The sequence below is a fragment of the Diaporthe batatas genome, assembly GCF_019321695.1.
Source record: "Diaporthe batatas strain CRI 302-4 chromosome Unknown Contig00003, whole genome shotgun sequence".
Lineage (NCBI taxonomy): Eukaryota > Fungi > Ascomycota > Sordariomycetes > Diaporthales > Diaporthaceae > Diaporthe > Diaporthe batatas.
In genome coordinates this window covers 5,500,290-5,526,175 of record NW_025408550.1, presented here as the reverse complement: position 1 = coordinate 5,526,175, position 25,886 = coordinate 5,500,290, and the positions used below count along the sequence as shown (strand labels likewise).

General features: G+C 54.2%; 5 protein-coding genes across 5 annotated transcripts; 3 read left to right on the top strand and 2 right to left on the bottom strand.

Moving 5' to 3' along the window:
• Positions 1-249: 249 nt before the first annotated feature.
• On the bottom strand, positions 250-3,453 carry KVR01_003169 (sulfate adenylyltransferase). The gene is made up of 5 exons (XM_044788865.1): positions 2,592-3,453; positions 2,302-2,329; positions 1,952-2,134; positions 1,717-1,865; positions 250-1,660 (listed from the first exon to the last, which is right to left on the bottom strand). The coding sequence occupies exons 1-5, from the start codon at positions 2,758-2,760 to the stop codon at positions 465-467; spliced, it is 1,725 nt and encodes a 574-aa protein (XP_044648184.1). The 5' UTR covers positions 2,761-3,453; the 3' UTR covers positions 250-464.
• A 5,852-nt stretch (positions 3,454-9,305) lies between these two features.
• Positions 9,306-11,645, bottom strand: KVR01_001996 (uncharacterized protein). Its single transcript, XM_044793225.1, has 4 exons — positions 11,117-11,645; positions 10,219-11,031; positions 10,078-10,125; positions 9,306-10,006 (listed from the first exon to the last, which is right to left on the bottom strand). The coding sequence occupies exons 2-4, from the start codon at positions 10,824-10,826 to the stop codon at positions 9,598-9,600; spliced, it is 1,065 nt and encodes a 354-aa protein (XP_044647011.1). The 5' UTR covers positions 10,827-11,031; positions 11,117-11,645; the 3' UTR covers positions 9,306-9,597.
• Positions 11,646-11,722: 77 nt separating this feature from the next.
• On the top strand, positions 11,723-15,644 carry KVR01_002630 (uncharacterized protein). The gene has a single exon (XM_044786403.1). It carries the CDS (start codon positions 12,266-12,268, stop codon positions 14,981-14,983), a length of 2,718 nt encoding a protein of 905 aa, XP_044647645.1. The 5' UTR covers positions 11,723-12,265; the 3' UTR covers positions 14,984-15,644.
• A 1,329-nt stretch (positions 15,645-16,973) lies between these two features.
• On the top strand, positions 16,974-19,295 carry KVR01_002514 (uncharacterized protein; the record flags this gene model as incomplete). Its single annotated transcript, XM_044790038.1, has 5 exons — positions 16,974-17,746; positions 17,941-18,523; positions 18,565-18,667; positions 18,776-18,962; positions 19,088-19,295. 5 exons carry the CDS (start codon positions 16,974-16,976, stop codon positions 19,293-19,295), a joined length of 1,854 nt encoding a protein of 617 aa, XP_044647529.1.
• A 2,834-nt stretch (positions 19,296-22,129) lies between these two features.
• On the top strand, positions 22,130-24,326 carry KVR01_003380 (uncharacterized protein). Its single transcript, XM_044793982.1, has 3 exons — positions 22,130-23,037; positions 23,256-23,286; positions 23,371-24,326. Exons 1-3 carry the CDS (start codon positions 22,987-22,989, stop codon positions 23,871-23,873), a joined length of 585 nt encoding a protein of 194 aa, XP_044648395.1. The 5' UTR covers positions 22,130-22,986; the 3' UTR covers positions 23,874-24,326.
• The last annotated feature ends 1,560 nt before the right edge of the window (positions 24,327-25,886 follow it).

Here is a 25,886-nt window from a genome sequence, read left to right as displayed (position 1 = left end):
TAATACCGCAGACATGTGCGGCGTCGAATACCGTTCCAGGCTGCACAACAGTTATGTATAGAGGGCTAAGTTTTTAGTTAGAATTCTCTTTATACAAGTGAGCATGGACTGCCGAGTCGACTATTCGAGTGACAAGTCGTAAAGCCCGGGGGCAGATACATGTAGAAAAGGATTAGGGCGCCGTGCTACATCGTAACCACCAGTTGCACCAGGCTTTTCAAGCACATAGGAGCTTTTGGGGACTAGCTGTGTAGAATGTGTATGGCTGCATTCGAAGGCCCGATATCTAAGTGAACAGCAAGGTGCATTGTTCTCCCATGTATCCCAAACAAATCTGTCCCAACGCTGCCGAGCCCAAGATACCGTCTTCTCGGGTCGACGAAATCGCCCGTCTATTTTCCTAGGCTCTTGCTCTCCTTTTTGGTTCCTTCCCACTCTTAAACGCCACGCCAACCACGAAAACCCTAGAAGCGGTCCAGCAGACCCTGGCTCTCCAGCATCAGCACGATCTGGTGAACAATGGACCGCACGGTCTGCTTGGAGGCGTCAACGACCAGATTGGGCTTGGCAGGAGCCTCATAGGGGTCGTCGACACCGGTGAAGCCCTTGACCTCGCCGGCGCGGGCGCGGGCGTAGATGCCACGCTTGTCGGTCTTCTCGCAATGCTCGAGCGGGGTTGCGACATGCACGAGGTAGAAGTCACCGTACTTCTCAACCAGCTCGCGGGCGTGCGCACGAGACTCCTCGAAGGGCGCAATGGGCGCCGCGATGACGGCCGCGCCCGAGCGGGTCAGCTCCGAGGCGACGAAAGCGATACGGCCGATGTTCTTGTTGCGGTCCTCCTTGGAGAAACCCAGCTCCGACGACAGCTCCGAGCGCACCGTCTCGCCCAGGAGCATGGACACGGAGCGGCCACCTTGCTGGTTCAGTGTCACCTGCAGGGCGCGGGCAATCTGGTCCTTGCCGGAGTTCATGTAGCCCGTCAAGAAGATGGTGAAGCCCTGCTGGGCACGGGGAGGGTGGGACTCGCGCAGGACCTTGACGACCTCGGGGTACGAGAACCATTCGGGGATATCGCGGCCACTTCGGAGTCTTGACCGAAGCTCGGTTCCGGAGATGTTGAGTGTCCTGACGTCCTTGGGGATGGTGTCGACAGGGGCGTACTCGTCGCTGTCGGGCAGGTAGGTCATCATCTGGAAAGGCACGACCTCAATGCCGAGCTCGTCGCGGTATTTCTCGACGGCGTACTGGGCATCGTAAGGGCCGTAGAAGTCAACGCCCTTGCTGTTCTTGCCGGGGCCGGCATGATCACGGCCAACAATGAAGTGTGTCGCACCATGGTTCTTACGGATGATGGCGTGCCAGATAGCCTCGCGGGGACCGCCCATACGCATAGCCAAAGGCAGCAGGCCCAGCACGGCCATGCCGTTGGGGTACCTGGGAAGGAGGGCCTTGTACACACGCACACGGGTGAAGTGGTCGATATCACCAGGCTTGGTGAGTCCCACAACGGGGTGGATGAGAACATTTGCGTGGTGAGAGCGAGCCGCACGCACGGTCAGCTCACGGTGAGCACGGTGCATGGGGTTGCGGGTCTGGAAAGCGACAACGCGGGTCCAACCCAGCTTGTCGAAGTGTGATCGAATCTCCGCAGGAGTGTCTGAGAACTTTGTCAACATGCAGGGTCGCTCTCAGAAATATTGTTTGATCACTCACATCTCAGGTCGACGAAGTCGTAGTGCTGCAGACGGCTGACAGCCTCGAGCTTACCACCGACGTAGAACTCGCCGGCGGTGTTGAAGAGGTACTTGACGGCAGGGTGAGCCTGGTCGTTGTCACCGAAGACCTCTGTGGCCTCGAGAGCCCTTGGGTGATGAATGTTAATGATGCAACCGATCCATCATGTGTTACTGAATCCCCAGAGGATGCAGTGAAACGGGAGAGAACTCACTTGTCAGGCTTGTAGATGTCCTCAATGGTCAGGATGGCCAGGTTGCGGTCATCCCGGAAGTCCCGCAGTGTGATCTTCTTGCCGGGCGCAAGGCCTAGCTCATCGATCTCAGACTTGGAGACATCCAGGGTGATGGGCATGGAAAAGAGAATGCCATTGGCAAGACGGTTCTCCTTGACGACTCTGTTATACGGAACTTGTTAATATCTCGCATATAACAGCACAATCCACAGCAAATTGAGGGCTCGTTTCCGGCTCTCTAAAAGCCCTTGATCTTGCCATCGCCCTCTGTTCCGAGGAAACGTTGGCCAGGACCGTTGGCTTAGTGATTCAGTTCAAAAAGTACATACCCATTGTAGTCCTTCTCGTTCATGAAACCTGCAATTGCGCAACGAGTCAGCCGTCACGTCACCACAACGCCCCATGCTCGGCAGGGTATCCGCAAATTGACCGGGGCTTGAATGGCATTTGGTGCCTCGGCTGGCCGCGCAAGGGCTGGCCATGATGCCTTGGAAGCTAGATATCTGCCCCTCTCCCCCGCCAAAAGACCATATACCTGACGATGCCAGAGTGGTCCCCCAGCGATAATGGTAATGAGGATCCAGGATGGGAAGCATGAAAAACCATTAATCTTACTGACCTTCAAGTGGAGAAAAGCCACCGTTCAGGATCAGCTCGAGATCGCAAAGCTGACGCTCGGTCAGGACGAGAGCAGTGAGGGACTCGGCCTCTGCTGCGAGCTCATCGTGACGAGGAGCATCGCGTGCGAGCAAGTCCTTGAGGACACCTCCGTGGGGGGGGTTCGCCATTTCGTCTGAATATGAGATCTCAGGATAGAGATCTGAAATCTGTTATCGCGGGACACGGGTCGCGGGTCCGGCTCGGGTATGGCGTTATGCGGCTATCGGCCGGGAGTAAGTCAACCGCAAGCACGACAACGAAAAAAAGCGGATGTGGGAGGGTGAGAGCAGAGAGGATGACAAGAGGGAGGGAAGGATGACGGGAGTAGACAAGCCTAACAAGAAATCGAGAACAGGAAGGAGGCGAGTCTTGTGTCTGATCCCCCCTCCGGAGGATCCCCAGGGATTTTATATAAGAGCGTGGGACCACCCGCGGATGGCTTACGAAACCGGGTGTGGAGAGTTGGTGAAGTCGAGAGAGTACCTTACCTGGGTGGACTGGGTATTCCCGTCCGGGTCGCTGACACTGGTCACTGTGCTGGCAACGGTGTGCGCAAGGTTTTGGTGACCTGAATCGAGACAACGAAGGGCTTCGGAAGGAGGGCGTCCTCGATAATCAGTTGGCGATGTTACTGCCTTCTCGCAGCAGTTGCTCCTGTGTTGTGTCCTGAGTCGCACTGCAAGGGAAAAAACCATTTGCAGCCCGGAAGGGGATTGGAGACCCACGAATACTCGTTTGGACCTGATTCCTCTAGCACAAATTGCGTGATCACCGGTGCCGTAACCGGTGGCTGGCCGCCAAGCGCGATAGGCTATCCGGAGTCAGTCTACGGCGCCAAAGCTGTGAGCCTCGAGGCGTTCCCACAACAAAGCTCGCGCAGCATGACGTTCGGGCGACAAACCGCATCGCCTTCCCCTGTCAGCCATATTCGCCATATTCGCCTTTGCCCACGCCGCCAGACAACCTGGCCACAATCTTGGCCGTCACAGTGTCGCACGCTGCGCGAGGACAAAAACCGCGCATCAACCAGGGCAAGGACCTACGCGGCCTCCTGAAGAGCATAATTCGGCTACGTCTGATGGTTATTGGGGCCCCTGGCGGCCATCTGGCCTGTGAGCGTGCAGCACCCGGGATCATCAGGCAGTACACTCATGAACCTCCTAGCAACCCATGTGAGAATCGGCCTCATCACCCCGCCGCCCGGTCCTGGCAGGGCTCGAGAATTTGTGTGCCGTCGGGAGGATAGGTGGGGCTGGTGGTCGATCAACCTCACCCCGTGAATTAGGAGAGAGTGCATCTCCAACTCCGTGCTCATCTCTCTGTCCCTTCGCAGCCAGACAGCTGTGGCACCTTGGATGACACAATGCTGCGTTGAGATGCGAAACCTGGACACGGAAAATAATAGGAAGCAAAGCGAAATAGTCAAGGGGCCGCCGTGGTGGCCAGATTCTGTCAGCAGCATGTAAGAAGCCCGGGAGAGCGTCTGTGATCCCGGCAACATGACACAGAGCACAATATTGCAAGTCCGCGCCTAGGAATGGTCTACCTGTCTCGATCTCGTAGTCGCTGCTGTGGGAAGTACTACCCAATTGTGAGTCCGGCTTTCCTTTCACCACGAACCTGAGGGTCATATGGAGTTGTCGTGGTGCCAAGTCCGTCCAAGCAAATAGTCAGCGGGCCAACGGCGGGGAGGAGGGTACATGCAGTCGGACCCCGGACTTGTACTCGGTAAAGTCGTTTTTCTTTAAAAATGCAGCCCTGGCTGCTGTGAAGATGAGAAGATGCGTGGGTAGTCCAGGCCAGGTTTAATCAGCAAGGCCTCGCGGGGGTTGGTTTCTTGTGTGTAAAGCCGCCTAGGTACCGTGTCCGCCAGACAGCAGCCCTACCAAGAGAGCCGACACGTCGCCTGGATGGATCTGGCAATGACAGCCAGGCCCGGGGCCCGATCGAGCTGAGAGCCTCGCAATGAAGAACCGCAGCGGGTCCACATCGAGGTACCACAGTACACCGTACTCCGTATGTAATCCGGTCGGACCCAGCCCTTGTCTCGGCAGTCGGACTGGTGCAACACCTCGGGTCGCCCCGACAAACGCGGCTTCGGGCCCGGCGACTTGTCAGCACTTGAGCCTAATGCACCACGACGCAGGCTTTGATTCGACGACCTACTTGAGCAGTGGAATATGGGCCGAAGAGCACACCCTGGCGGCAGAGTAGTCGGTCTGTTCCTTTCCGTCGGACCACATGATTAGCAGCCTCTTCAGATGTTTGTTGTTCGTGGTCTGGGTTGTATCTTTCTAAACGGCATCCCCTGCAGGCGGCCGACGGCGGCTTGACAGAGACTCGAGGCAAAGCATGATCATCGGTCCTCGTAACTCAACTCTCCACCCCCCAAAATAAAGTCATCATAACAATGACAAGGTTCGACTGTGCCCATCGCTATTCCAGAAAGGCAGCTGCGGGGGATTGGACTGAGCACGGTAAGCGGAGGCAGGTTCTGAGCGACCCCACAATTCTACTCCTTCCCGCCGTGTAAGTTGCCTGAAGTTTCCTGTGCCGGTGGCTCAACGCCTGCTTCCGATCCAAGCATAACATGGCTGTCTTTCCACGTCTTTTCTTTCTTAGCCCCTGTCGGCCAAAAGCAGCTCATGGTCCATCGATGCCTAAGTGCCTAGGTACCCTATTTAGGCACTTGGAATCAGCAAAGATAGAGGCGTCCACACGTGGGCTGACTTCCCACTTGCCCAACTCTAATCACAAACTCAAGCCCCCCCCCCCACGGACCAATTCTTCTTGTCTTCACTGGCACCATTTGCCAAGACGATGGAAGTATCTAGCAGCCACATCTCAAACGTCTCCGAATTCTATGTTGTGTGACTGCTTGATAGCCCTGGGAGGTCAATCCCGAGATCTGCGACAGCTACTCCTGCAGGCACAGAGTGGTTGCAACCGTGCGCCAAGCATTGGTCTGATTCCTTCACCACACCTTTCCGTTCTCACTTCCTGAAACAGATATGTATATTCCACGGGGCCCAGGCACAGAAACCAGGAGGTGCTGAAGATAGACTATATACCTAGCTATGTATTCGCCCTACAATAATGCGGATCCTGCTGTTATTCGGTCCAAACAAAATACCACAGTGGTCTCAATCACAGCCGTAACTCCCCGGGTCCATGTTCCACGTGATAGCTTCGCCTCTGGACCATGTGCTGTCTACTTTTGACTAGCAACATGGTGTTTCCAATCATACCTCGCGGCTTGGTTGCCCCTTTATTCTTCCTGCTCTGCCTTGTTCAGGTAGCTACGGGACGGGACACTGCATACATCTCCGGTACCAGCACTGATGGCATCACCAAGCAATTGGCTGTAGACAGGACTCCTGCATTGTACACGGGCAATTTCGGTGACTGCCAAGGAGGGCAGAGTCTCTTCAACATCACCAAGTTTGATGCAGCGGTAAGCTTGAATCCACATCGAGCATCATCTTTTCAACAACTTGTTTTGGACAATTTTATGAGCAATTCAAGCCCTCGTTTGCCATATGCTTTGGATGCATGGATTTTCAGTAACGGGCAGAAATGGAATGCTGATCTTATTTCCGACAGTACTACAAGGACAATGCGACTGTATTGTTTCATCTGGACGGCGTATCCAGCATCAAGAACGAGTCGCTTGTAATGCGCTTCTCCATGGACGCATATGGAGAGAATCGCTTCCAGAAAATATTCGATCCATGCTCTGTCAACATACACAGTCTGTGTCCCCTCAACGCTTCTGTCCCTGTCGAGGCCTGGGCTGTCTTTCCAGTTGGCCCAGCGCAGGTTGGAGACATTCCGGACCTCTCCTTTACCATCCCAGATCTCGAGGGTGCTGTTCGCTTGCAAATATTTGCAAACTCCTCAAGGAGCCAGGTCGGGTGTTTCCAAGCGAGTGTGACGAATGGGGTTACCATGAGCCAACCTCGAGCCATAGGCCCAGTCCTGGCCTTATTCACCGCGGTGGCCATCGTTTCATCTTTTGCAACTGCAGCTTGCGACATGACCCCTACTCAAATAAGAACCCACTACGCCCACTCGTTGTCTGCTATGACTGTCTTCGAAACTTTCCAAAGTATCTTCTTTTCTGGGGCTCTCTCGCTCTGCTTTCCAAGTATTCTTACCGCCTGGTGGAGCAACTTTGCCTGGTCTGCCGCGCAAATCTTCAACCGTTCCATGGTCACCTCCATGAACTCATTTAACGGGGTAATTGGTGAGACTAGCCAAGCTGGAAGTGCTGGACCAGTCGCCTGGAGTATGAAGGAGGGCAATCTGGCCCAACAGATTTATGGCCGATCACAACATCTGGATGAACCAATAATGGACAGCCTTCTGCGCCAACAACCTTTTAACGCAAGTGACCCTTATGATTACAATTGGTCAGGCCATGCCGTGGGTCCTGGTATTTCGCTTCCTGGGACGTGGACAGGTTTCCAAAGCACCTTGGCGGCCGTAGGTGTTCCAGCCAGCGATGCCCTCACAACATCATTAGTCTGGCTGTCAGTCTTATTCGGGATTTTGGTCCTCAGCATGGCTTTCCTAAAGTTGTCCCTGGAGTTTCTCGTCATTACCAAGCGGATCAGAGGCAACAACTTGCTGTGTTTCCGAAGAAATTGGATTAAATACACGGCACTCGCCTGTCTGCGGACGTTACTCGTGGCATTCAGCATGGTGATGACTTTGAGCTTCTACCAATTCTCCATTCGGGGATCAAAAGGCGCAAAGGCTCTCGCGGCCATGTCCTTCCTGCTGTTCCTGCTCGGACTTGGGGGGCTAGCGGCCTATGTGTGCCACTTGCGGCTCAGACTTGTTCGATTCACTCTGAGAGAAGACCGCATCCTAGTCTTGCACAAAAGCTGGTTTGGACCAACACCCTTGATCAGCTTTGTGAGGTCGAGCAACTTGACAGAAGCAGACCTTCCAGGGACGCGCATAGGATCGGTACCCTTCATCCGGATTGTCTGTCAAGAAAACGATGTCGGTTGCACAACTGTGCATAAAGACCGTGACTTTGTCACGAAATTCGGATGGCTGTCAGCTCGGTACCGTCGCAGGAGGTGGTGGTTCTTTGGTTTCACCCTCATCTATCAACTGGTCCGGGCCGTGTTCATTGGCGGGGCAGTGTCGTCGCCTCAGACACAAGTGTATGGACTGCTCATACTTGAAGTTGTTGCGCTCTCAGTGTTTGCGAAACTTCGCCCCTTCGAAGGCCGACGGAACATGGCGCTGGCTATTTGGATGCTGGGAACGAGTAAGGTACTGACAACAGGCCTCTCAGTTGCTTTCCTACCCACAGTGAGGGCAAGCCGAATTCTTACCACGGCAATTGGACTTGTGATAGTGGTTATTCAAGGGCTCTTGGTTATTGGTCTCATGATCCTGGTGGTTATTGGGGCTGTTTCTTCGTATATCTCGCTGACACGCAACACCGAGGTTGTCAGGCCCACGGTACTCCGGTCTACGCGATTGAGGTACCTCGGGCATTTGGATATTACATCTTCTGAAGTTCATCTTACCAAAGAGCAAGGGGCGTGGCAGGACAAACTTCGGGAAGCCGAAAAGTATTTGGCGCCAGTCCAGCCTTCCTTCTCAGTCATTGCTGTCAGACGGGTGTCGAAGATTGAAGATGAGGACGAGGAGGAGGGTATACTCGGAGCTCCAGCCTCTAACGCGAACCCTGCCAGCAGACCGATGCGGCTTAATCGCAGCAACAGCGTCAGCTCCAGAATGTCGACCCATAGCCTCCCGCGTGCAGCTCGCGCTCATCGGGTTAGCTGGAGCTCACGAGACTTCAGAGAGCGGGAAGCGCTTTCGCTTCAGCGAGCAGATAGCGGCCTGGCCAGGCGGCTGAGTGGACGTGGACTTCCTCCTAGCAACGCTTTGAGCGTAACACCGCCACACGTGGTTGAGGAGGAGCCAGCCGTCGTGATTCGGATGACAGTTGCAGACAACCAGGTTACCGACCATCAACACCCACAACGCCCCTCGACTAGCTCCCGATCAATGCCACAGAACTACAAATGAATGATGGCGATTTGAGCGTCGGAAAGGAGAGCCAGACCAGGACCGTTAGCAGCAGGTACTGACTGATCAAGATACCAAACTTATCCTATTAATATTAGACAAATGTAATAAATTACTAAAACTAACTATTTAATTAAAACTCTTAAATTGATGTATGTAAATAAGTTTTAATAATGTATTATAACCGTTATTATTAATAATATATTCTTTTTAAGTGCTAGGTCTTAAGTGCTTATTATTATATAAAGGTACTATATATATCCTTAGATATATACAAAATAGAAGCGAAACCACATATATGTATTTATATTGGGGGCATAATATGTTTACTACGAAAGTCTCAACCTATGTGTGCAAAAAGGGGCAGCAACATGAAAACAATGGTGTTTGAGTACATTGTAGTCAAGATCAGCGTCCTGGGGTCCAATTTAATACAGCACTTACTACTAGGACCGGTATTGACAAGATAGAGAACCATAGACGCCTTGGAGCTTTTTGATTTCTCTTCTTTTATCAGTAGTGGACAGTTTTGAGAGGCAGCTGCACCCACAATATCACAGCAACGGTTTGAATATGTGCGCTGCTAGCCTAGAGAAGGTTGCACAGATGAGCGAAATCTGACGAACCAATGTGAGTTCGAAAAGCTCTACAGTAATAAACTATGCTTATATGCAGGAGGGTGGTAAGTCATTACAGCGTGACCATGAAGGATGCGGCGACATGCTAACACTTGGATGTGAGGAACAATTAAGAATCCATCTCTATCCTACCGCACTATGAGAATAGAGTAAAAAGGGGGGACCAAGGGCGAGCAAATTTGAAGGTCTATCTGTAAATTAGGTAGGAGCAAGCTGTCATTGAAATGACATGAGGCCGAGTGGAATGCGTCGTTGCGGAATTCCATTGCTTCATTCCCAATTTGCAAGGATGATTTCGCCCTTCTTAAGGCCTGTGTAGCAGAGGGTGTCCTTCCAGAGCAATCGGCGCTTCTTCTCGTCCTTTGCCTCCGCAGTCATCTCCTCGACACGGGATCCGTAGAAGTACATTGCCTTGGGAGACTCTCCGACGGGCTGATCAAAACCCAGAGCCGCGGCAAGGATGTCCGCTGTGCCCCTATCGATGGTGCGGATAGGGCCATTGGGGTTAAGCCACACCGCGAGGCGTGCGATGAGGGGCACAATGATACCGAAGATGAGAACCCTTATGAGCCAAGGCCCACGACGGGTGATGTCAGTGGCGATGGAGCCGGGGTCAATGCCAAGTACGCAAATCCGTGACAGTTTGGGGTCGGCATCCAGCCTTCGCTGCAGTTCAGGGCTGTGTCCTCGGAGTCAGTATATGCTTTGCTGGATGAGATCCGAACTGGGTGGGAAAGATAGGGGGCCTACATCATCATTGCCTGGCAAAACTTGGAGGCGCCATATCGTCGGAAGCCACTGCAGCGCGAGTTATTAAATAGCGTAGCTTTGAGGAGTATGGGGCTGGAGGTCAGAATGGAAAGTCCTTGTAAGTGAAAGGCCAAATCTCACGAGTGAAATGACGGGTCCTCCTTGTTGGTGCTCCATGTCCCCCGGGCAATCGCGTCGCAGCTATGGTCATCAAGGAATGTCATCCATCTCTCCTCATTGAACGCGGCTTTGCTTTTTGAATTATACGGATCATGGGATTCGCTCCCAATGACGACAATCCTGCCGGCCTGGGGATCCATACTCTGGAGCAGGAGAATTGCTAGCAACCAGTGCCCGAGATAGTTGGACGCAAACGTCGTGTCAAAGCCGTCTTCGGTCCATGTTTGCTTCAAGAACTCAAGGTAGCCCGCATTCAGCACCAGCGCCCGGATCGGAGGGATCTCGCCTGCGGCTACACGCTTGTTGATCGTGGCAGCCGCGGTGCGGATAGCGTCGAGGTTCGTCAGCTCAAGAGAGATCACATCGTGGGAGTGAGAGCCGGCGAACTTCCCGGTCTGGAGGGCAGACTTCAAGGCCGGTGCTGCGTCTGTATTTCGTGCAGTGTAGATTCCGTGGTAGGCCGCCGCCTCGGGCCTCGACAAGAGACGGGAAACGAGTGCGCTACCGAGACTACCGTTTGCCCCCGTGACAAGAATGGTGCCCTTTGCGTTGTTGCTTGAGTTTCCCATCGTGTCAAGTGTGGTTGGCTGCCCTACCAAGGTTGGCTTCGTCCATGCTCGAGCAGCGGGCTTAAACGTTTGAACAGGAGGGCGTTTGTTAGGGCCATGGGCTGATTGCCCGCAGGACCAACCAGTGGGTCCGTACACCCAACAACCTACTTATCTTGCGGGATTGCAGCTTCGCTACTTCCCCCGTACTATTCCTTAGGCAACTCTAGTTTTGAATCAACAATTCTTCGCAGACAATTTGAGGCTACTTTGCCATAGGTCGCGAGGACCGTCTCAGCGGGTCACCTTACCGACGCCTGCAAGAAGAAGTTCCATGGTGCCGTAGATATGATTGGTCTGTGACACATCGGATGCTAGGCAGTTAGTAGGTATTTTTAGCACCATTTTTAGCACCAGGACGGCAGGACGGACAGGCGGACAGGCGGACAGGCCTGCTGCAAGTGGTTGGATGTTGGATGCCGAGCGTGTGCAACGGCGCTTAGAGCGTAACGGGAACTTGGTGCCCAACCGCGGGATGAGGTGCAGGAATGGTACCCAAGACTTTGCGAGGACTGCAAGCCCCAGGTGCCTGCATCGGGGTTGCGGGGGTCTGGAGGAGCCAGTTGAAGAAGCAAGAAGCTGTGACCGGAATGAGGCCCTAGCTGGCTGGTCATGGCATGGCAAAAGGGGGCGAGACAGGGCGTCGGGACGACTGGAGGGCTGGAGGGCTGGACGACTAGTAGACACTGGGGGGCAGTTGTTGAGCTTGGGTAAATTGGGGCTGCTGCGCAATATGGTGACGAGGGCAGGAGGGTTGCAGAGTGGGAATGAATGGGCCATGTCTGACCGACAGTTCGACTCCTGTTGTTGGACGATTCATCCTCGAAGCAGTCCACGGGTGACGACTTGCCAGGCCCGCCCCACCCTGCCCTGGCCATGCTGCAGAGCACCACCTGAAGTCCACCCCTGCTCAGCCCCAGCATGCCCCAGGCATCCTTGGACTGCGAGCACCCACCCGACTGGCCTGCGATTCCACCTCGTCTCCTCTTGTCCTGTCTTCCCTGCCACCAACAGGCACATCGGCGACAGCCCTGGAGCCAAGCCATCTTGACTCCCTCTCCTCCCCGAGATCACCTCACCTCGACAAGAGTCGCCCGCCTTCCACACTCCCGACAAAGACCGGTAGCCAGCAGGGAACCGCCGCCGACGGCCATCCGCCTAGCCCTCGCCTCCTGCCATTTGCCTCGTGCACAAGACTCGGCACCACTGGGACGTCAAGGTTTACAGCTCTCCCGTTCCCCCTCCCTCACTGCTACCACGAGACTTTCGGCGTCGCGGTCGACCACAAGACGAGCCCAACGCCCAACACCCACGCCCCGCCTAGAGCCTGAGGCTCGCGGCCACCACCCCGTCGCAGCGGTTGCCAGTCAGCCATCCACTCCCAATGTGAAACCTGGACCATGTCTTCCAGAGATCGCGACGTCGACGCCGACGACGTGCCCAGGGAAAAGCGATCCTCGAGAACCAAGGGCGACAGGGATAGAACAAGGGACAAGGACCGCGATAGGGAATCTAGACGGCACCACAAGTCCCACAGATCCTCCAATCCTGTCATCGCCACAGGCTCCTATGTGTCCCAGTCCGGCTCCGCTCGACGACACAAACTCAGGGACGCTTCCTCATCCAAGAGCCGCCTCGAAGAGCCCCTCGACGAGAACTCCTCAATGACTGACCTTGTGCCCGAGCTGAACCGTAGCAGGGACAGGGTCCACATACCGTATCCCACTTTCAGCAAAGCCCACAGCAAGGAGTCTGTGGCCAGCAAGGATGACCTCACCACCAGCTCCGCCGCCGGTCGGGGCACCGGCACCGGCACCGGCACAGATCCCCTGACACCAGAGACGACGGACCTTGGCACAGCCGAGGACATCAAGCGGTCCAAGTCGGCAGACTTCGGTTCCAAGAGGAAGCTGTCACGCAAGGCCGACCGCCCTCCGAGCCCGCCAGACACCAACCTGTCCGAGGAGAAGAAGGGGTCGACGCCCTCTGTCAGGCTGAAGGAGGCAGAGGATAGACCACGATCGAGGACGTCGCATGCCTCTAGGTCAACCTTCAAGACAGACGAGACGTCCAAGCTCTCTAGGAAGTCCAAGTCTTCCAGCCAGGCCACCTTCGTCAGGCCATCAGCATCTAAGGCTGCCTATGCCGACACAGACAACGCGGCGGACAGCGAACGTGACCCACGATCGGCAGCTACATCGGTCACAACCAAGAGATCAGTCTCCGGCAATACGCTCAGGCCGCCCGGGCCCGATCCGATCGATGTTATCGACGATTCTCCGGAGTCTGCTCAGGAGTCCTCTTCGCCAAAGACGCCAACAAACACAACCCCTCAGTTCCCTCCGCCCCCCATGTTCCACGACGACAAGCACGGCATACCGTATCACATGCGCTTTGAACGTCCTCAACAAGTGCCCACACCCGCCACGGACTTCACAGACTTGAGCAACGCACAGGACGCGCCTCCGCCTCCGCCTCCTCCCCCACCGCCATTGAATATCCAAGAAGCCCCCAAGGTCGACTATCTCATGCAGAACGGCGGTCTCACGAATGTTGTGCCCAAGAACTTTCTGGCCGTATTGCCCAGGCAGAATGGAACTCGGCCTTCAAACCCTCCCCTGCGCGGTGCGGAGACGCTATTTGCGCCGTTCTTCAACCTTCTAGATCAGTACCAAGAAGTTTTAACCAACCGCGGCTCCATAGCTGTGGCTACTGGTCACCGAACCGTGGCAAGGAGGCTTCTTGACCGGCTCGAGGACGTCTTCAACAGGGATCTGCCAGAGGAAGGATGCAGCTGCATAATGTGCGAGAAAGACGGAGAGAAGCATCGTGGTCTTGGTTGGGGAGAGGTCCTAGAAAGGGTCAGTGGACGTGTGGAGATACCATCTTGGCCGCCGTTTGATATAGGGACTCTGGGGGTCAAGGCACCTGAGGCTGCACCGAGCGAGCCCCCGCGACCGTCGTCACCAGTCAAGATCGACCCAGACATTGCAGAGGAGTTCAGAGAGCATTACCTCCGTCAATCCAAGAAGGTCAAGGCCGCTGTAGATAGGTGGCTTACGAACTGTGCCGAGGCACCCGCACCTCCGCCTCAGGATGTCGACGACGAGACCCTCACTTTCGCCATCCTCACGGCACTGGACCAAGAGGACCGACCGTACTTCAACGCCCTTCTCACAGGGGCGCGAGAGCTTCAGCCTGCGCTCCGCGCGCCAACGCCCATGCGCAAGCCACGCGCAGATCTCGTGATCAAGTCCGGCCTCGCTTTGCAGCGACTCTACAGGCTGCCACAGGCCCCTCGCGATGCCGAAACGGTGTGCTACCTCGTCAAGCACCCGCAGATGCATGACCTACTCAGCACGATATGCGACATCAACCCCCCCGAATGGGAGATACTCATATCGGGACGTTTTGACGGCTTCCTTTGGTCGGGTGCAGATGCTGACGACGACGATGCCGCGACACCGACTGCGGGGCCGTCTCGGGGAGCGACGCCAAACTTCTTCCCTCAGCGCGGCCCTCCTTCTCGGGGAGCAACCATGAGCCCTAATAATATTGCCCGATTCACGCCGGCGTTGGGCATCGGCACGAGGAATACCACCCCTTTCTCCAGAGGCACCACGCCTGCCTCTTTCGTATCTGGCGCGAGTTCGGCGTATCCGAATAGACAAGCTGTGTCTAATGATGAAGAGTCCGAGATCGCAGTGCTTGCCGAACTTGAGCGAGAGATATACGTGGGCATGGAAGCCCTAGAGGACGCCTTCGAGACCTTGCACCAGCGCGCCGAGCTCGTCCGTACAGCCCTCCGTCAGCGCGGCGCAGGTCTATCCATGAGCTTGCAACAGCGCCGTGGCTACGGCCTAGCGTCGGATGTCAACGGTGGGATTCAAGTCCTCCCCCAGAGTGGTGGGTCTGTGCCAGGTATGGACCGGCCACAGTGGGCAGATGAGGAGAGCCTCGCGTCCGAGTCGACGGACGACTGGGGTATCGACGCGGACTGGGAGCTGCGCCCCGATGACTCGGCAAGTAATATTTCTAGTTCACGACAACGGAGACCGAAGAGAAGAGACGAGAGAAGGAGCACGCCTGCACCCATCAGGGAGGAGGACGAGACATAATGAACAACAGTTATTTTGGGCACATGCACGCAGCAGTCTGAAGACAGCAGAAAGCCAAGTGTTTTAAGACTTCAGGTCAGAACATAGCCTCACATCTGAGCGAGCGAGCGAGCGAGGGCATAAATCGTAACGCGATTTGCGGCGGATACCATTCATGTATATTCCATGTTTCTTCTTCTTCCTCGCATCAGTATTTGCGCGAACGCATGGCATTCGAAGCTATCAGGGCTTCATCTCTCTCCTTTGCACGCAGGCAAGTGGAGCAAAGCACTTGAGAGTTCCCAGTGCTCACGGGTGTGGAAGGAAACAAAAGTTACTCGGCTGTCGCGTCCCTGGGTCGTGCACGCAAGTTTGTGAATTAAAAGGCTTTATATCCGGGCTCGGTACTGGAAAGCGAGCCTTGCACGCCACATACTGCATATCATTGGGAGTTATTGGTATTGGACATGTAGCCGGTTCCGTCCTTTTGTCCTTCTAATTGGCTTTCTCATAACTTGTGAGAAGGGTTACGTGTTACTGGATAGCTCTTCACGGCAAGGTATTCCAAGCAAGTAATTATGTGGTTTCGCTTCTATTCCGTATACGTCCGAGGACATACATGGCGCCTTCATATGGTAGTAAGCGCTCAAGAATTACTTCTTCTCTAAGTCGAGAAATTGTGGGCTTCTGAATATGTTGTGCCTCATCCGTCTATTTTCTTGCGGGTGGCCTCTGTGTCGGGGTCAAAATTTCTGGCTGCAGCGTCAATTCAGCCTACACTTTGGTGCTGATTCCCTCCCGGACCCCTTCCACTTGCCGTCCCGAAGTACTATACGTATCTGGTCGAGTTGGTATCGACGGCTGATGGGAACAGTTCCACCCACGAGCACAAGGAACAACCCAAGAGATAGCGCCTACCTCGAAATGATACCGTGTCTATCCACAAGCGTCACATTGTACAGGAAAAGTAGCATCCGTTCTGTATCACAGAGATCCTGCAGGAACATCGCACGGCACATTCCAGAGACTCCCAACATCCTTTTGTTTGGCTCGCTCTATGATGTGACTTCTATTGCGTCACAGTCCTAAACTGGGGAGCAATATTTAACGGCTGAAGGCCATGATTCATGCCTGACTGCTCTTATATATTTGTATCTGCCTTGGCAATGTCGGACTTCGGAGCCTAGACGATGTGCAAGGAGCGCTATACTGTCAAATATGCTATTCTGTGTTTGAGACATCGGCATGGCGACGTTTTACAATGCTCCACAGCCTTTGTACGAGGTAACATCTTTCCACAATCCGATGATGCTTAGGAGAAGTGCCGTCGAGTTTGACTTCAAATACAAGGCCCGGAATAGTCCTTCCCGTTCCGTCTCGCACCAGATGATGCAGTGTGCGCTCAACAAAAGTCGTAATAGCTCTTGGGCACGATCTTGAGCTACCGTGGCCTACAAGTTTGGCGAACTGAACCGAGCCCTGGGGACTTCACCGGCAAAAAGTAGCCAATGGGGAAGTGTGTTTGAAGTTCGTTATTGCCGTGGGCACCGGTCTCGGGCGCCTTGTCTAACACTGTAAAGGTTATGTATTTGCCCTGAACATGTTGGCGACGCCTTGAGGTCGAGCATAGAATATCCCTGACGGCTGTGTATCGCGTCATACTCACAGAGTTGCCCGTTTGGGGAGGGGATGGTTGTTCCCGTCTGATGACCGTTAAGTATCCAGGTGTGAGTAGTAACTCGAGGGTCCGAGCATGTTTCCTCAGCCATCGTCGATCAAGTGGTTCCCTCTTTGCACCACAATCTCACGAGTCTTTCAGCCAGCCATCGTCCGTGATTCCGTTGAGTAACGCGGGACTGGACTGATTCCCGTTGAAAGGCATACGCATATCGGCCAAAGCGACACAGTTCTAACAAATACATCTATCCTTGAACCTGAAATTCTCATCGCACCGACTTATGGTTCTATTCTGTTCGTCTATTGCCCATCGACGAGTTGTTCAGAGACAGCAATGCGTGCCAGAACCGTTTCGATACTCACCCTCATGTGGTCCGCTTTAGGCCAGCATGTCGAACAAGAGAGCATGGAGGCATTGCCTCGCCAGAGGGACTTTGTGGCCAGAGCGGTTCCCCTGGAAATTTTGACAACATTGGCGGTAGCTTCATCTCAGGTTGAAAGCACTCAGCACAGTACGTTCCGCACCTGCATTGTGGTGGAATATATACTCATTGTACTCAAAACAGATAGCCAGCCGCCTAAAGCTCTCCCAACGTCACTTCGTGATATGTCTATAAATGAAAGAGATGGCAGTGAATTTTACCGCCATCCTGAAAAAGCCGAAAGTCCGAGCTATCGTAATCATTATCAAACTGCCGAGTCGTCCAGCACGTCTTCCTCAGCTGGGGGCTACGCTGGGGGCCCTTCGCCCTCGCCCGTTCATACTCACTCAGAGGACTACGGAGAAAGTCAAACTTCTGTGACTGTAAGTAACTCAGGATATGGTAACAGTGTCTTTCGGTCTAGCAGTGGTAACGATGGCTACCACGAACAGTCCAAGTCTCCCTATAAATCCAGGGACGATAACCACTGGCCGGGGCATGGACACGGCCACGGCCACGGCCACGGCCACGGCAACGGCCACGGCCACGGTCACGGCAACGGGCACGGCCACGGCCACGGCAACGGCCACGGTGGTGGACGCCCGCACTGGGGACATCCGCACGATAGCCACCACGGCAACAGACCCTGGCACACGAAGGGACCGTGGTCGGTAACGACTATTCCGTAAGCACTGGGAACGATTTTGATTCCTTTGATAACAATAATACCCCGTCCTCAGCCTACATCGAAGAGGTTTTAGTAGCTACAGGTTTCAAAATATGCTGCGGCTAGCTTGTGGCCTACTCTTTGCTGTGTTGGCATGAAGCCATTCCTTGATTGCTTTCATTGCTGACTCTACATTGCTATAGGACCTCAAGCACCTCTACCACATTCATTGTCTCAACATCGACCTCAGCCTCGACTTTGAGTCCGACCTCGATCTCGCTGTCGGCCCCGATGCCTACCTCCACAAGTTGGCCGTTGAATAGCTCCTCGGTAGATCCTGGAGATACACTGACCAGCGCAGATGCTCTAAACAGTTCGAACCATATACCAAGCTTCACACTGAGGAACTCTTTCTCAAAGAACTCCTCTGTAGTGTTGGCATCTTCCGGTACGGCTTCCACCACCAATTCCTCTTCGGCAGCGGTGACACCTCGGCCTTTGACGCCGAGTCCAACTCACTCGGGAAATCCGACCAACTTGACGATTGAGACGAGCTTTCCTTCCATATCTTTGCCGGAGTCCACAGAGACGCTTGTCTCATCTTCAGTGAATGCAAGCACAGACACACTGACCAATTCAAGCCATGCCACCTCGACGCCCCCTCTATCAATCCTGAGCACATTCCCTCTTTCCATCTTCACGCCCAATACGACAGGTTCTGCAGTCTCAAACTACACCATATCCCTGAACACGACCACACTCATCGTGGGGTCGAGTGCACACATGACGTCCTTGGTGTCCGAAACAATCAATACTTCACTCGTCACAACGACGAGCAAGTCAACTTCACGAACCAGAAGCGTACTGAGGCCGAGGCCAACCTCGGCACCATTTCCTTTCACCAATTCTACCTCTGCGCCATTGACCTGGGAAACTCTCGTGACCGGCTCTGGCCGGCATTCCACTCTGAGTGCTGCGTCTAGCAACGCAACATTGCCACTTCCGGAAGTCACACTGTCCACGTCCACATCCACGCTCCTGAACGAGACAGCTCCTGCCTCGACGACAAGTGTCTCGCCACCATACCCTCTTACCAACTCCAGCACCTCCCTCTGGGAAACGACGTCGTCACACGTGGCGACTATCATATCAGCTGGGCCACCCTCAACGACGACCAAAACACCCCCCTTCCCATTGGCCAACTCTACATCGACTGGGGAGACAGCCGCCTCAGGTATGTTCCACAAAATCTGCTAAACCACAGACATTCATTCCGTATCTACCTTGATTGTTGTGCCGTCACGCATCAATCTCCTTGCTGTGGTGTTGCTGGCCCTACCGTCGCTAAAGACATACCAGTTTCCTCATCCCACCGCCCGCGCCCTGCAGCCGCATCTGTCACCTGGAAGCCCATCACAGCCAACACAACTTGCGTCACGACGGAGGCAACCCTTGTGACAAACACAGCCCATGTTACCTTGGTGACGACCTCCACAGACACGGATTTCGCTGGAGTCATTTCTGGAACTGTTTCTGTGGTGCCACCCGCTGCCTCGACCGCCCTTGATATTTGAGCTTCGCTGCTTACCATTGAGACTTTACCCCTCCTCTCTCCAAATTAGTAATGATGTCTTTGGTGGCACAATCAATCTTAGGGTCACTCGTGGGAGACTACTCTGGTTGGTGATGATCTATGAAGCTGAATTTCTGAACGCACAATCTTTTCTAAGCTTGAGGCTGGCAAGTATCTTTGAAGGACTAAGATGGAGGGAAGACTGCAAAGTCGGAGGATTTCAGATTAGAGCACAGTATTAGAGGGCTTACAACTTTCTTTGGGTCTACTGTCGTGACCATGCCTGATTTAGTTCATAGAATGGAATACTTTTAGGTCCGAGCCGTGGGCTACTTGCACGACCAACGGCGTCGTCAAGACGGTGCCCCTTAGCCTTGTCTGTGCGTCGCAAGGCTGAGGCCACAAGCACCTATCGTATTATAACTATCGTTATCGACATCGCGTCCTTTCAAGCGCTGGGTCTTGAGCGCTTACTACCATATGAAGGCGCCATGTATGTCCTCGGATGTATACGGAATAGAAGCGAAACCACAGAAGAAGTAATTGATAGGTGTATTGCGATATAGGGATTATCCTGGCAATGTTCTTTACTTGCCGGCAACTTTGGTACGTTCGATAGGAACGACAACGATTACCCGTATTGCGAAACCGTCGTGTCATCGGTTCTTTTGAACCTCCCACATATTCTGCCTCGGTCATGGCGTGAAACCGTCCATTGTTCCAAGTCTGTCTGACAAAGAGATGGGGGAGACGACCTGAAATCTGATCATTTACTCGGCTTCCCGAGCTGCCTCCCGAAGCCCTGGCGCTGTCGTGCGTGTCATGGACGTACTCTTCGATTCTATATCTGCGGCCCAAAGCGCAGCTCCAACAGCATTGGTGAATGAGAAGAAGATACCCGCAAACGGTACCATCTCCAGGAGGGTAGCAACGGTACCGAAGCTAACGATACACATGGAGTCAGCCGAAGACATGACGGTATATTGGTGCATTGAAAAGGCTTAATCAGGGGAGACGTACGCGGTGTAAGGGCCTACATGCTCCTGAAGCCAATCCGCTTTCTGTCTTGAGCTCCAGCCTTTCAGCTGGAAGTACCGATCATGAACAGACTTTCCGCGGGTGCGACCCTGCAGGGTGATGAAGATCAAGGTTCCAACCACGGGTATGAAGTTCAGCGGTAGGTACATGACGTATCTGATCAAGGCGCTCGGTGTGAAGCGTTCAAAAGGACTCTTGATGATTTTCCCCAGTTTTGATATGGGATCATGACCTGCTTTGATTTCTCTGCCACCTTTTACCAGGTCTGTGGAATTCCTGGCGACGAGAGTGCCGTCAAATGTGTCGAGGAGGGCATCTTGGAGGACCCAGGTCTTGGAGATAGTCGACACGAGTGTTGAGCTCTCGTTGAGAACCAGGAGAACGGTCGAGAATACCGCGAGAGGACCTTCCACAAAGATCATTACCGCCAGCTGGGGTAGGTAAGTGAAGAAAAACATGCTGGCCAAGACCCCGGCGCTGAGTGTAATAGTGGGCCCTAGCTTGCTCAAGAATGGTTTCCAAAGTGCTCGGTGGCTAATGAAGTAGGCGATACCCTGTGCAAACGTCAGATGCCACTTGTCTTTGATGCCAAAGATGATGTAGCAGCATATATACCTTGATGGGGTAGCTATAGCCAGGTTAGCGATTTGTCAAGCGGTCAGAAGGAGAAACGACGTACATGTAAGAGCCACTCCGCGCAGCATCGTTCACAAGGGTCTTCGCCTTGCCGAAGTCCTCCCTCCTGCGGCGTCCTCGTCAGATTGGGTCTACAAGACGCGTGAATCGGTTTCTTACCCGACCTCACTGGCCTTGGCCTGGATGGAATCGACAATGCCCCTGCGCTGTGACATGACTAGGGCGTGGGAAAGTTCGATAGTATGGTGTCCACGTATCTGCTACGTACGTTTGCAGCGAAGAGACAAACGAGTTGATCAAGCTTCAGTTTCCTGCTAATGCTGGAGGGATGGGTAAGAGATGAGGGTTCTTTATCGATAGTCAAAAATCAAGCAATGGACCATAGACCTCTTTCTGGCATCTTTGTGACGGAATTGCTCATGATGACTTACATCGTCATTGGCTCACCGGCAAGTGGCGCCAAGGAAAGGGAGCTGGTGCTTCACGATGACGTATAAAGTCGAGCCGGGCCGTTCAGAGTCCTTTGCTAGGGTTGAACCCTGAAAAGTCTGAAGGACAGACAATGGACACCAAGTGCCCATGGGCATTACGGAGTACATGGGGTGGGGATCAACACACAGCAGCCCTGACCAGCCTCACGTGTGAATCCATCGACTTGATTGCCTGCCGAAAAAAGGAGACCATGTATTGAAAACACCAGCACCCTGGATTTCGGGAGGGCAGAGTCAAGCAGGACCTCCAGCACCTGTCGCACGGCCCCGGTTCTCGTCCCAGACCGACTAACAAAGGCTCTTCTACAGGATTGAAACATTCTAATCTCCTGCTCAGGGATTGAAACGAACTTGGCATACAAGAAGCAAGCTTGAATGTGTTTCTCCCCTTGAAGGGTGGTAGATCTGAGGCCAGGCCCTGCCGCTCGGGTTCTCGCAGCGGGACTGGAAGGGGTTGATGACTGTCCAGCTCACAGATTGGCTTCAGCTGGGCCAGCGGCAGGGCAGCTTTTCAAGACAAGTCAAAATATGTCTCTCTCGTGTAGTACCACTACTACCTTGTCACACACACCCAGGTTTCAGCTATGAAAACGTGGGGTTGCTGGGCTTTTCCCCATCCGGCTTGTTGGCGGCGGCCACGGTCTGCACGGGCGGCAAAGCATGAACAAACCCAATTCACTTCTGGGCAGATTTCCACCGATCAACATTGAACCGTCTGCCAGTGGTGCCTCCCCATCCCCCCTTCTTGCGAGCACCAGCGGGAGAATCCACTCGTCTGAGGGTCAGATTCGTATTCCAAGGTCATGGCTTTCCCTGTTGTCACGCGATGCCCGGGGCCGTCGACTTTGGTTGGCTTCTCCACGATGACGAGGAAATTGGCCCACTCTGTCGGCCGAGTGCAGCAAAGGATGGCCGGTCGTCCCCAGCTCACCAAGCTCCTAGGTACCCACTCTTGGCAATACCCTTGGCAGTATTACAGCAAACACTCGGGAAATCTTGACACAATTCTCATGATGCCCGGTAGCCCCCTGGGCGTTGAGGCTGCCTCTCGAAAACGTTGCATATTATCCTGGGCACGGAGTACTTGGTCGGCTGTCTGCCTGTCCAGGCGCCCCCCTGATGAGCACCCGGGCCAGCGACGGGCAACTGGCTGGCGGCAACCAGAGTGATGATCATGGGCAACGTGAGCCCACGGTTCCCCTGGATACGACCTGTCCGTATATGCAATATATAGCGCTAATGACGCGTATGGCGCGTTGTCCTATCAGGTGCCGGTGCAATTACTTTCTGCATGGTGCGTCGCATCATGGCTCCGACCCTAGCTAACTAGTTAGATGCCGTTTAAGCGTGCCCCTGCGCCTCCCAGAGACTTATAATAAAGTCTTCATTGTGCACAGCCATGACTTGCACTTCCTCGCGGTTCTCCTCTTCTCCCCCTCGCGCCTCTCAATTGATCATTTCGACATCATTTTCGTCACAGTACTCTGCAAAGTCCAATCGTTTCGAAACACACTGTCAAAATGCAGCTGACTGCCTTCCTCGTCGCCTCTCTGGCCGGTGTTGTCGTCGCCGTAAGTCTCAACATTTCTACTCTCACTCCGCGACTCTGGGCATGGGACAAAGCTCTTGGAGCATGAATAGCAGGTGCGCGAGCAATTGGGGGCTCGGATGGATGTGGTGCCCGGCATGGAATCGGGTGCAAAGCTGAGAGAGACGGGAGGGGGCCCGACGAGCGCCTCGCACGGACTGTTTCCCTTTTCATACTCGGCCATGGCTGACATTCATATAGCAAGACGGCGCCGCAGCAGCATCCAGCGCTGGTGAGTTTTGTCCTTTCCCGATCTGTCCACGGCCCCAGCACCGCTCCAAATCCCCGCGGAACCAATAGCTCACCAAACCCACAGCCTCCTACGCCGCTGCTCAGGCCAGCGTCCAGTCCGCGCTCTACTCTCTGCAGACTGCTGTGACTGCGACCGGTGAGGAGAGGAACTCCATCTTCGCCTCTCTGCAGTCTTCCGCCGTCGCTGCTCAGGCCTCCCTGGCGAGCCAGTTCAACTCGAACCTGGGCATCACCCAGACCAGCGCTTCCGCAACCGAGACCTCGGCGCCCTCTGGCTCGGCTTCTGAGACTGGTTCGGGCTCCGTCACTGGGTCTGGCTCGGCCACCGGCTCAGCCTCGGAGTCGACCATTACGTCCGAGTCGACCCTGACTTCTGTCTCCACGTCGACCTCGAGCGATGAGGAGACCTCGTCCACCTCCCGCAGCAGCAGCACTCGCACCAGCAGCGGCAGCAGCACCAGCACCGAGAGCAGCGCCAGCGAGAGCAGCGCTGCTGCTTCCGCCGCGGGTGCCATCACCCTACCCGGCATGGGAGCCCTAGCTGCCCTCCTTGTCGCTCTCTTCTAAGGGACCGAAAAGGAGAGCAACGGCTGGGTGTCACTGGGGCTGGCTTCGGATATTTGGATGCTTGGATATTAATATGTAATGTGGAAGATTGTAATTGTATTTACACGTGGCTCGGTCATCTTTGTACAACACGATGCAAACTCCTTCCGCAGTACGTAGTTGGATGAAAAGCTTTAGAAACGACGGCATTGCGCCGGGCAATTCAGGCCACCGTCAACAGCGCAAAGCAGCGCTCAGCACAGTCTTGGAACACTTGAACCCACTCTTTCATTTCGTGCTTCACATAATGAACTCTGCTCGGGTGTCCGCTACGCAGCCACAGTATCTGGCTGACGGGATAATTCTCTGTGGGGTAACCTCCCCTGAAAGATACAAGACGAAGAGCCAGCCCCTTTGTAGTAGCATCCTATACAGTCATTACACGGGGGTAATTGAGCCACAGGGTCTCCACAATGGCATTTTGAGTTCTCTGCATGTGGCTGTGTTACTACCGTAATGCAGGTGATGAAGAATCTTGCTAATTATCGGCCGGCCCTGGCACAAGTTGATTCGCATCTACTGTCGCAGCCCAGAACTGTCATCTCGGCCTCATGAGACCCATTCAATCCGCGCCTAGATTTATGGCCCGGTAATCTGCAAGGGGAAAAAAAAGAGTAGAAATGTGTGCTGTCTAAGAGAGTTGGCGAAACTGGAAAAGGGAGGCCCTTGCATTGACCAATTGAGAGACCAACGTGGGCTCTCGCTCTGCAGAAGGCTGTCGCGTTGGCATTCCGCCTGAATGCCTTCTCGTGGGTCGCGGATCGGGGCGAGCCGCCGACCCCTCTACATTCCCCACACACAAAATGCGGAACGCATTACTCAGGCGACATTGATGCCATTGCCAACCGGTACTGTGGTGTGCGTCTGAACTGGCCTGCAATCGCAAAGCTTATATGCATACTTTTGATCTTGAACATCCGTCCAGGTTCACTCTTGGGCCGTAGGCTGGAAAACACCCTAGTATAATTACAACGCATCGAACTATTTCCGTTGGCGCTTTGCCATCTTTATTGTGCGGACTCTGTTGGCAACTGCACCCCCACGTAAGCACATCTTGCAACTTGATCCCCTGGGTGGTCATGGAGTGAGGTCATTGTGGAACACCGTCGACCGTAGATGTGATGATGCTCCCCCAGTGGTATGTCAATGGCCACGAAAGCTGACCTACATACACCCACTGGGCCGCTGCAATGAAGGATAGCCCCCATCAATTCAACATTGGCATACTTGAACGGCATTCAATGCTGCTCCCCCGATTCTTCCATTCAACAGAGTCTTTCCCGCTCCGACAACACGCACCTCACCTGAATTAAGCCCATAAAAGACAGACGCTATGTTCTGCCAGACCGCCAGAAAATCACTCCCTGACGCATAGCCGTTAGCACCAGGATGTCCGCTTGGAGCGCTGAAGACGCTGCCCAGGCCGTTGGGAATTCAAGAACAGCAGCCCGAACAAGGCACCTACTTAAGTACCTAGGTAGGTAGGCAGGCTCCTTGTAGCCGTCGAGGAGAGTTTTACAGTTACTTCGATCACACAGCACCCGTAGATCATCTCATCCATATGTGCGGTCAGTAAACAGCAACCTGAACGGGAACATTTGGAAAGTTGGTGAGGAATTCGGGGGACCTTTGTTTCGAAGGTAACATAATTTTTGGATTAATCCCCCGCCTGTGTTTTCACTGGCCATGGTTCAGCCGGCATTCGTCTCTGCAGGATGGTTCTATCGTGACATTGCGGGGAAGGTGGAAAAGAGGCTGTGCAGGCATGTCTTTTATGTACTGGCTTCTCGAAGAATATGAGAGCCTTACACACATTACATGCTCCAAGAGCGATTGTTATGCAGTTGGCTCTGTCCTGGGAAACCCAAGCCTGGGAAACCCAAGCCTGGGAAACCCGAGTCTCGGGGTTAGACCCTGGGGCCCTAACCCGGAAGATAGCTCGCTCCGGCTAACAAGGTGGCCTGTGCGAGCAGG

Bases quoted from the DNA above. Each gene is read 5' to 3' on its own strand.
- KVR01_003169 (XM_044788865.1), bottom strand. From the start codon at position 2,760: ATGGCGAACCCCCCCCACGGAGGTGTCCTCAAGGACTTGCTCGCACGC. The intron at 2,135-2,301 runs GTATGTACTTTT...TCCGTATAACAG, and splicing joins AACGAGAAGGACTACAATGG to AGTCGTCAAGGAGAACCGTC. The intron at 1,866-1,951 runs GTGAGTTCTCTC...TCATCACCCAAG, and splicing joins GACATCTACAAGCCTGACAA to GGCTCTCGAGGCCACAGAGG.
- KVR01_001996 (XM_044793225.1), bottom strand. From the start codon at position 10,826: ATGGGAAACTCAAGCAACAACGCAAAGGGCACCATTCTTGTCACGGGG. The intron at 10,126-10,218 runs GTGAGATTTGGC...CTCGCGCTGCAG, and splicing joins GAGGACCCGTCATTTCACTC to TGGCTTCCGACGATATGGCG. The intron at 10,007-10,077 runs GTAGGCCCCCTA...CCGAGGACACAG, and splicing joins TTTTGCCAGGCAATGATGAT to CCCTGAACTGCAGCGAAGGC.
- KVR01_002630 (XM_044786403.1), top strand. From the start codon at position 12,266: ATGTCTTCCAGAGATCGCGACGTCGACGCCGACGACGTGCCCAGGGAA.
- KVR01_003380 (XM_044793982.1), top strand. From the start codon at position 22,987: ATGCAGCTGACTGCCTTCCTCGTCGCCTCTCTGGCCGGTGTTGTCGTC. The intron at 23,038-23,255 runs GTAAGTCTCAAC...ACATTCATATAG, and splicing joins TGGCCGGTGTTGTCGTCGCC to CAAGACGGCGCCGCAGCAGC. The intron at 23,287-23,370 runs GTGAGTTTTGTC...CCAAACCCACAG, and splicing joins CGCAGCAGCATCCAGCGCTG to CCTCCTACGCCGCTGCTCAG.